The sequence below is a fragment of the Tigriopus californicus genome, chromosome 12 (assembly GCF_007210705.1).
Source record: "Tigriopus californicus strain San Diego chromosome 12, Tcal_SD_v2.1, whole genome shotgun sequence".
NCBI classification, from domain to species: domain Eukaryota; kingdom Metazoa; phylum Arthropoda; class Copepoda; order Harpacticoida; family Harpacticidae; genus Tigriopus; species Tigriopus californicus.
Genome location: NC_081451.1, coordinates 7,338,367 through 7,347,322, shown reverse-complemented (window position 1 = coordinate 7,347,322; position 8,956 = coordinate 7,338,367). Strand labels below are relative to the sequence as shown.

The 8,956-nt window shown below is 41.5% G+C and overlaps 4 protein-coding genes and 1 non-coding gene across 8 annotated transcripts in view; 3 read left to right on the top strand and 2 right to left on the bottom strand.

The window, feature by feature from the left end:
- LOC131892380 (elongation of very long chain fatty acids protein 5-like) overlaps positions 1-505 on the top strand; it is a 9,115-nt gene extending 8,610 nt beyond the window's left edge. The window contains exon 4 of the mRNA XM_059242226.1: positions 239-505. Coding sequence (XP_059098209.1) covers positions 239-484 — 246 coding nt within the window. The 3' untranslated portion in view covers positions 485-505. The remainder of the gene's footprint in view (positions 1-238) is intronic.
- Positions 506-513: 8 nt separating this feature from the next.
- LOC131892377 (chitinase-3-like protein 1) lies at positions 514-2,606 on the top strand. Of its 2 annotated transcripts, XM_059242222.1 has the most exons (3): positions 514-648; positions 710-1,596; positions 2,206-2,606. In XM_059242222.1, exons 2-3 carry the CDS (start codon positions 903-905, stop codon positions 2,463-2,465), a joined length of 954 nt encoding a protein of 317 aa, XP_059098205.1. In that variant the 5' UTR covers positions 514-648; positions 710-902; the 3' UTR covers positions 2,466-2,606. The 2 variants fall into 2 exon arrangements, with proteins under 2 accessions (XP_059098205.1, XP_059098204.1); XM_059242221.1 differs by having other exon boundaries at positions 552-1,596.
- LOC131892378 (uncharacterized) lies at positions 2,463-6,691 on the bottom strand. Of its 3 annotated transcripts, XM_059242223.1 has the most exons (9): positions 6,542-6,691; positions 5,862-5,901; positions 5,546-5,643; positions 5,353-5,486; positions 5,198-5,292; positions 4,540-4,658; positions 4,351-4,471; positions 4,168-4,274; positions 2,925-3,028 (listed from the first exon to the last, which is right to left on the bottom strand). In XM_059242223.1, the coding sequence occupies exons 1-9, from the start codon at positions 6,674-6,676 to the stop codon at positions 3,014-3,016; spliced, it is 864 nt and encodes a 287-aa protein (XP_059098206.1). In that variant the 5' UTR covers positions 6,677-6,691; the 3' UTR covers positions 2,925-3,013. The 3 variants fall into 3 exon arrangements, with proteins under 3 accessions (XP_059098207.1, XP_059098206.1, XP_059098208.1); XM_059242225.1 differs by lacking the exon at positions 5,862-5,901 and having other exon boundaries at positions 6,542-6,681; XM_059242224.1 differs by lacking the exons at positions 4,168-4,274; positions 4,351-4,471; positions 4,540-4,658 and adding an exon at positions 2,463-2,823 and having other exon boundaries at positions 2,904-3,028.
- Positions 6,692-7,115: 424 nt separating this feature from the next.
- Positions 7,116-7,197, top strand: Trnas-cga (transfer RNA serine (anticodon CGA)). Its single transcript has one exon. It is a non-coding gene; the product is annotated as a tRNA-Ser (tRNA).
- A 779-nt stretch (positions 7,198-7,976) lies between these two features.
- The window catches only part of LOC131892381 (calmodulin-4-like), a gene marked incomplete in the record, with an annotated part of 6,090 nt that continues 5,110 nt past the window's right edge, over positions 7,977-8,956 (bottom strand). The window contains 3 exon segments of the mRNA XM_059242228.1: positions 7,977-8,235; positions 8,334-8,487; positions 8,549-8,679. Of these exon segments, the coding sequence (XP_059098211.1) occupies positions 8,134-8,235; positions 8,334-8,487; positions 8,549-8,679 (387 nt within the window).

The following is an 8,956-nucleotide window of genomic DNA, read 5'->3' as shown; positions in this document are numbered from 1 at the left end:
TCTGTGAAATAATTGAAAGTTTTAGATCACTCGCATAGATTGGTGCTTAATATTCCATGTTGTAAAGATTCATTAAAAATGAGTTAGCCCGTCTGCCAAAATGTCCTCGAATAAAATCAGGTCCAACAAGTAACTAGTTTTTGTTATCATTTAACTGTTATCATAATATCAAAAAGTGCGATTTCCAGTGTACTAAAGCCAAAAACATTGCAACAAAGAATGTATGAACAATTTTCAGGTTCATGTGTTTCTCTACCTCTACTATGGTTTGACGGCCATGGGATGGCAGCCATCCTGGAAACGCCGCCTCACCGAGCTCCAAATCGTCCAGTTTGTCATCGATCTCGTCCATGCCTCCATTGGCGTGCTCTATCACAACTTTTGCTACTGGAGTTTGGGCTATGGACTATCCATGCTCTACTTATTTACCGCCTTTTATATTCGCACTTACCTGAGAGCAGGCGAGAACCAGAAACGCCAATAATCAGTTATGATCAGAACTAACCTACTTTTGTTTGGGTTGAATTTTTTATTCACTCGCACCCGGTCAAATGCACTCGCCAGACTGGTTTTTGATCGAAAGCCGATTGTCCCCGTTCTATTTAAGGAAATCTGGCTACCCCATTTGGGTTCATTGTCTTGACGCAGGTAAAGAGAACAACATGAAGGCTCTTTTGTTTGGTCTAGCTTGTCTTTCGTCCTCTATCAGTGTCTTGGGAGTCCCTGTGAGTGAGGTTTCGGCGGAACAACCAGCTCCAGGGTCCCCCAAACTCATCTGCTACTACAACTTTTGGTCCCAATATCGATCAGGCGTGGGAAAATTCACACCCGAGGACATTGATCCCGAGCTATGCACCCATATCATCGTATCCTTCGTCAAGATCAAGAATGGCCTATTGGACATGAAGGCAACCTTCGAAGGATCCACACAGGAAGAGCTCTTGGAGGGGATCAAAGGCCTAACTTCCAAGAACCCAGCCTTGAAAGTTCTAATCTCAGCGGGTGGATACTCCCCCGATGACCTGGAAAACTACGTTCAAATTAGTCAGTCCCAGGAAGCTCAAGAGGCCTTTACAAAGTCGGTCCAAGAAGCTCTTGAGGAACATAATTTGGCTGGGTTCGTTGTCAACTGGGAATTTCCTGAGGAGAGCGACGAGGACCATTTCTTGAGCCTTCACCAGACCCTGAGAGCCGGATTGGAAGATCAATACCTCCTTGGGACTGTGGTATCTAGTAAACCCACCTTTTTTACCGCCTCGTACTATCATCTTCCGGAAGTGAGCCAGGTCGTTGATTTCTTGAACATCATCACCTACGACTACCACGGACATTGGGACAACCAGACCGGCCACAATGCCCCTCTTTTTGCTCCTGAAGGTTCGCTTTCCTTCAGTGACACCCTCGAGGCTCTGGTCGATATGGATATTCCCAAGGATAAGATCGTTCTCGGTTTTCCCACCTACGGTCGCTCATTCACGTTGTCCGACTCTGAGGCCCAAGAAGTTGGTGCGGCCACTGAAGGCCCAGGAGAAGGTGGAGAATTGTCGAGTATGCCTGGTACCCTGACATACTACGAGATTTGCAAGATTCTGATGGGTAGGTGTAAACATATTTTCCACTACAAAACCTAATGGGCAATCCTACATCTAGAAAGCGCGGGGTTGCCCTAAACTTGGAAATGGAGCAGAAAATGGAAGTCGCCAATTGAGTTTGTTAAAAAAAACTGTCAGATTTTCGAGAATTTCAATAAGTTTCTAAGATAATTTGAAGGAATTTTTCGAGCTCGCGATTCTTAAGTGCTGTAAGATCTCGATAGTTTCCTTTTCATGGTTAAGCTGAAAGTAAATGCCTTAAACACTTCACGAGTATTACATTTTTAAAGACAATGACAAATTTAGGACGAAAAAGTGATGCATACTGGTCCAAATAGTTCATTCAAATTTTCGGCCTTCTTTTGGTCAACTACATAAGCTTTTGACAACTTAACTTTGAAACGAACCCCTTTACAAGTAAAAAGTATAAAATGACCTGCCTTTAAATGAAGAGATCTACGTTTCTTCTTGTATTATTTTAACTCGAAAAGTGACTCAGAGTTGCTATGACCAAGAGCAGGTCAATTTGATGGAAAGATCGTTCAAAGTCCATATTTCTAGAAGTTCGGGATGTACCTAAGTGCTAAGCGTGTTCTTTTTTTCTGTCCCCTAGATGGCGCCAGCTACAAAATGGACGAAGAGGCCAAAGTTCCTTTCGCAGTTCAAGGCAATCAATGGATCAGTTTCGATGACATGTCCTCGATGGAAGCCAAGGCCCAAGTCATGAATGACAATGGACTACACAACGCCTTCGTCTGGGCCCTGGGCATGGACGATTTCACCGGAACCCAATGCCAAGATGTCATGCCATTCCCATTGATAAGAACCCTGAAGAACTCTTTGCAACCCACTGAAGAGGTCCATGAGGAATGAAAAGAATGAGCAAAGGTTTATTGATAAATCCACAGCAGCCTCATGATGAGAAAATGAAGAACATGATCTAATTTGGGGCCTTTTGGCATAGTATCTATGCGACAATAAAATTCATAATTGGAAAGAAGTGATGAAATGAGTAGTTGTAAAGGAATTAGATCTTGGCAAGGGTATCAGAGATTATGTCAGGGCGGTAGAATTGGTAGTTTTTGTCGGTGGCGCCGTTGTAGAACTTGTAGTGGTAGTCATAGTCTCCAAATGTGTTCACGTCCGAGAGATGTTTCCTCATTTTGTTGTTGTAGTCCTCTTGATGTTTCTTAATGATGCCCAATTCAGTGGCATAGTGGTTCACGCGCTCCTAACGAAAGGGAAGTCAAGTTGAATATAAAGATGGTCCCTTGAGTCAATAAGGACCAGAATTCATCCTCAATAGCTTACCCTGCCGGGTGGAGCACCTCGCAAGAGGGTCATGCTATCAAATGGAGTATCGACATTGTCAAGGGGAGCGTGAGGTTGACGACGTTTGGAGGCGGCCGCGTGGATCATTCTTACTCGAGCCATTGCTGAAAAAATCGAAGACTCGTCACTAAGCAATGAAAGACTTCAAAGTGTGTTCTCAGATTCCCACAACCACAAGATTGAGGTTATCTTTTTGAAGTTAAAGGTTGTTACATTACATAGGTAAAAATGTGTTAACCTGAAGTTCATTCAATTTTGCCGCCATTTAGTGGTGGGTATGTAAGGAGGCGATTGAAATGGTCAATTAGATTAGTGCAATGGATTAATAATATGAATATCCGAGTCAAATCTGCTAATCAGACAGTGAGAATGACATTGGTTTACAAAACAAAACGCTGAAGAGAAAGAAAACGGTTGGTAAAAACCGGTTTTCTGCACTGCTCTTCAAAAGTTTGGTTGGAATCCTTTGGAGAGCTAGAGCGAAATGTCAACCATATCACTCTTCCCCTTGAGGTTAAAATCCCATGTTTTGGGGATAGTGTTTCAGGTGGTGCAATGTCACTAAAATGTGCATCAAAATAAAAATCCAAGTAAAATAAATGATATCATGCGGTTGCCAGGCAAAAATTCAAATTGGGACAAAAAATGCAACGTATATTTGGGGTAGTTAGTGACTCATGGCGGCATTTTTAAACCTGTCCTAGGGGTATTAGGATCTCGCCAAGGGTATATAAATTTCACACCTGTGTTGCTCTCCCGTTGTCCCTTCATAAAGCCACTGGCCTAAAATTCATCACAACCACTCTTGTCACATCACATCGTGTTTTTTTTTTAAATCTGTGCACTTTTGGTTATTTGAGCTGGTCACCCATATAAGATGATAGGCATAATTTCTACTAATGGGATCAATCTGCTTGCGGCAGATGGCAAACCAGTACTATCGAGTTTGAAGGTTGTTTCATTTCTTCTTTCAAGTAAGGTTTTGCAGCGTTTTCTAGCCTAAAACTAAGAAGCGTAACACCGTTTTGCAATCTGCCGCCGCAAGAAGATTGGTCCCCTCTGTGAATGAAAATCCGTTAATGCACTATCTCAGTGATGCCATGAGACCCCAGTAGTTGGTTCATTTGAATTTCTGTGGGCCCGAGTTTTTTCGTTGGATGGGATGCGTTCTGTGGCAATGTGCTCAATGACATCACTAGATTTGGCCGACAAGCATGCAAATCCCTTCACAGGCTATTGTTACCTTGCATTCACGAGCGTTTCGGGGTCGATAAATCCAGTACATCTTAGCCCGGACGTCTTTGACTCTCTCAATGACCTCAGGATTTAGTTCCTCAGGAGGGGGGCCGTCTGAATTGTCAACAAAATTTGAGGTGCAAGGAGTATTTTTTCAGAAAAAAGATAGGTTGCAAAATGTAAGACTGACCTGGGCCATATCTCAGATATTCTTCTACCCATTGCTTCCGCCTTTGGCGCTCTAGCTCTGCCATGGCTTCCATTTGAGCTTCCTTTTCTCTCCTCATATAGTCACGCTGGTTGATGATATTCTGCCAAGAGTTAATCCATAAGTGAAGGATTTCATTGAAAACATGGAATACTTTTGCCAAGTCCCTACCAATTCGCTGGCATAATGATATCTGTCATTATCTGCTGCTACATGGTAGCCCAACAACTGCTGACCAGTTTTGTAGGTGGAATCCTTGCTGTTGTGAGCGATCAGCCTGTGGGCTTTGGCTGAAGAAAAAAATGGCATCACTGAGAGTTCAAGTCCGGTTAAACAACATACATTTTGATACAATGCGGAGTCAGTTTCAATTAGAGGGAAGAAACTGAAAATACTAATTTTCAATCCACCATGTGGTTCAATAGTTCAATATTTATTGGATGTATGGCTTTTAATGTGGTAAATATGACCACAGAACTGGACAACGACATCTGTCACGCGAACCAGGAAACATATTTTCGATTTTCCTCCCTGGTTAGCTGAAGTCGAAAGGCACCAATTTGGTTCCAAAATTACAAACTGAAATACCCCAAGTTTGTGATGTTTGTTCGCCAAAGAGTCCTCAATGACTTGCTTATTTCTAAGTTTCTGTAGTTCATGCAGGTAATAATCCAAACAAGCAGAGGATGGCGGTTTGGGGAACATAGCGGGCGTTCTGATCGAGTTATGATGTAGTTCATAACGCCTGTGAGCTACAGAGGAGGAGAGGTAAAACATTGACACAGGGATCAAGCCGCAACCCATTCAAAGCTGGTTCTTTGCCTCCTACCTGTTGATGAGTTGATATCCTTAATCTGGCTTTTGTAGGCCCGAGTTAGGAAATGTTCCAATTCCAAGTCCGTGTTGCGATAGTCCTCATGGCGCCTGGAAGTATTAATTTCAACTCGACCTAGCTCTTACACGGACTTTAATCGTCTTTCTTACATCTGAGTATATTTATTGGAGTTGATCTCGGCTCTCTCGGGCATTTGTACTGGACGACGTTCGTGATATGGTCCATAATTTTCCCTCTCCACGACGTATTGAATCATGGGCTGATAATAATTGCCTCCAAACTCCTGGAACGTTATGGTAATTTGAGGAAAGTTTTTCCGCTGGAAAAAAGGGTCTCTCCCACCTGATTGTAGTCGTAAATCTTGGCTCGAGGTTTTCTCCAGTTCCCGTTGGAGGCCTTGCGAGCAGCCTCGGCAAACGTTTCAGCGACCGCCATTGTAGCTGCGGCAACAAAAACCAAATGTTTAAGTCAGGCAGGCACTTTAAGTATACTTTCTCACACTTTCAGTTCCATAAGAACTACTAACTACTAAGAAAGATATATCGAAGCCAGATTTAACACAGGAGCACGGATAACGTTTGATGCTCCACAGATCAGGGATAACAAGAGAGGACAGTATCTGGCAATGATTCTTCTTATAAATTATCATCCTGCTTACATTGTTCCATTAAATAGAAAAAAGTTTTTCTTGTTCCATGCTGAAAAAGGGACATTCATTTTGAGTTCAATTTCAAGTATAATATAGTTTTAATCCCCCAATGAAAAATGTATTAACAATTTTTTTCATGATTTAGCGTACATATATATACTGATTGTCCTTTCTTTTATGTTAATAAAAATGGAAATGCCTAAAATACCTTTTTAAGTGAGAGAAATTATTCAAGATGCTTCAGCTGTTGCAAGTATCAAGACATGTTTTCCTCATGACTTCTATAAATACTGTTTCTTCAACTTATACTTTCATGACTTGGACGTTATACGGGATGTTCCATCTACGTATTTCGACAATGATCAATTTCAATTAGAACTGCCATAACATTTTTTGCCAAAAAAAGTTGGGTCTCATGTATTGCAGGTAATGTTAGCCTCTATTGAACATTTTCAAATCGTTAGAAATAAATTTTGTCTAATCTTAAAGAAATTCCAATACAGCTTAACTTTTTCGCATTTTGGGAGCGTTAGAAACAAAAGGGCTAAGAAGGCAAATAATCTACTAATTAAAAATTGAAAATGAAATAGCATATCAAAAGATTATACTAACTAGCTTCCCTAAAACGACTCCTACAAAATATGTCCCTTGTTTCAAAATAGAAGTGACCTCCGTTCGAGTATCCTTACCTCGGTTGTCGATCTCTGTTCAATGGACTCCTCCTTCTCCTTCTCCTGTACTTCTCTTATTCCTTCGAGATCTTCTTGGCAAAGAACGCTGAGAATGAACTTGAATCCATATCTTGGGCATGTTGTGTCAGCCATATGCTAGTTACTGTTCTTGGTGAATGGAATGACGAAGGAGCGACTGCGGTCCTGCCTCTCAAGTTTGCCTGTGCAAGGCCACGTGAAACAAAAAGAATCTCATCTCCGACGATCATCTTGTTGAACACTCTGGATTTCAGCTTCCTCGAAAGCTTTCTCAGGACTAACTTACAGAGTCAATGCTTTCAATCCAGGCTCAGTCAAGATCATCGGACAAGGACAACTAGCAGGCTCATCATTAGCAAAATATAGTCCAGTATCAATTGGCTGTATACTTACTTGCTAATGTACGGTAGAGCATCGTTTTTCTATTGGAGCTCGATCATCTTTTTAGGGGATATTACTTCGATGTCGGTTTCCAATACTGCTTGCAACAAAAAAATATGTTTATTACAAAATATTTGTATTTATTAGTTTATTGGATCAGTGTTTAACCACAGCAGTTGTGGCCGAGTGGTTAAGGCGTCAGACTCGAAATCTGATGGGCATTGCCCGCGCAGGTTCGAATCCTGCCGACTGCGAAATTGCTTTTCAAGGGCGCGGAAAAGTACAATGTTTTCTATACACTAGAATTCGATTGGCACACGTCAATCAGGCAGACCGTTTAAACGGGCAGGTTTTGAAGGTGCGCGGTTGGGCGCTACACAAATTGGGCAGTGTTCTTTTTTTTCTATGATCTGTTTTACAAAAGGTAGTAAACCTGGGAGTAAATTTAAAATTAAGGCACGTTACGTTGTTGATTAAGTTATTTCAAATTTAGGCCATGAAGCAGGTGGGTAACGTCCCAAGAGGAGCTTTGATGCGATGAGACGGCTTATTTAGGAAATAAAAAACGAGTCTGTTACCATTAAAATATTTTTTGGAAGCAACGAAGGTCAGATGAGCTTCCTACGTGTTCCTGGAAAATTTGTTTGATCAGGCATGTTTTAGGATGGCCCGAGGGTTCCCCTTTTAGGCAGGTTTCATTGCATACCTTTTTTCTCTTTATGCGCTAAACTAAACTTAAAAGTTACAAAGTCAGCTCGTTTACTTTTGACAAGAATTTAGAAGAAAATATATCTAGCTGGTACGTTCATTTTCAATTCGGTCTCTACACTAACTGAAAGGTAAAATCAATTAAATGAGCAAAATAGGCTTAAATGAGCTGTCAATTTCAAGGTCTTGCTTAAAGAGGGAAACATTTAGTGCAATAATGTCACTTATTGTTATTTCGTTAAACTGATTGAATGCAAAATAATCCGACAGATATCAGGTTGGGATGAGCTACACCAGAGAATGAGAATTAAAAAGGAATAGAATGGCATTTGTTAAGATTTTTTTTGTATCAAAATTTCAGAAGATAGAAACATGAGATGGATGGATAAGCAGATAAAGGGAACATTGAGATGAATCTACATTGGATGGAGCATTTTAGAGCATTGGACAATATGTTACAATGATAGAAAGGGTTGGGGTTGTCACTTCTTGGAAGGTCGATTGTGGTCCATGAATTCTTGGAACTCATTTAGGGTCAGCTTTCCATCATGATTCCCATCATTTCGGGCGAACACGGCATCAACCTAAAACAAGTATTCGCCATATGAACTTATATTGTAGTTTTTTGTGTTTCATAACTTGATTTTGATATCTCATCTTAAGGCGGAACAAGAATGAGTACCTGCTCTTTGGTGATGTGCTTGGACATTTTCATCATTTCCTCTTTGGTAACGAATCCATCGTGGTTCTTATCAAAAACATTGAACGCTCGACGAGCTTTACTGACACCATCGGGTTTGGGAGAATCCCCTAGGAACTCTTCCTTACTGATAAACCTAAAATAATAGGACTCATGATTGCGTTGTGACCTCACACTCAAACCCTCTAATCACCTACCCATCATGATCTTTGTCCGCGATTTGCATGATCTGAATGATCTCCTCTCGATTGCACTCGATCCCATGCTCTTTCAGGATTTGGTAATACTCGTCCACCGACAATCGGCCATCCCCATTGACATCTGCCCGCTACAAAAAGAAGGGGAAATAGTGGACCATTATTCTCCCTCCAAAAGCGAGATCAAAACGGCAAGACATTAGGGGTAGGTTGTTGAACCAGAGAAACAGAGAACCAGAGAATGGACCAGAGTACCTGAGGGGCAACGTAATGCAATTCATGCGTGCTTGCTGCGTCTGGCTACTGCCTCTTCCACCTGGTTTTCATAGGGACCCTGATGGTCTGAGGGCGAGCCTGTCGGATTGGCAGATCTTGGACTAACCAAGGCAAGAAGGACTAGTTCTGGTT

Bases quoted from the DNA above. Each gene is read 5' to 3' on its own strand.
- LOC131892377 (XM_059242221.1), top strand. From the start codon at position 552: ATGCACTCGCCAGACTGGTTTTTGATCGAAAGCCGATTGTCCCCGTTC. The intron at 1,597-2,205 runs GTAGGTGTAAAC...TCTGTCCCCTAG, and splicing joins GATTTGCAAGATTCTGATGG to ATGGCGCCAGCTACAAAATG.
- LOC131892378 (XM_059242223.1), bottom strand. From the start codon at position 6,676: ATGGCTGACACAACATGCCCAAGATATGGATTCAAGTTCATTCTCAGC. The intron at 5,902-6,541 runs GTAAGGATACTC...TCCCTTTTTCAG, and splicing joins AACAGAGATCGACAACCGAG to CATGGAACAAGAAAAACTTT. The intron at 5,487-5,545 runs GTGGGAGAGACC...ATAACGTTCCAG, and splicing joins AGATTTACGACTACAATCAG to GAGTTTGGAGGCAATTATTA.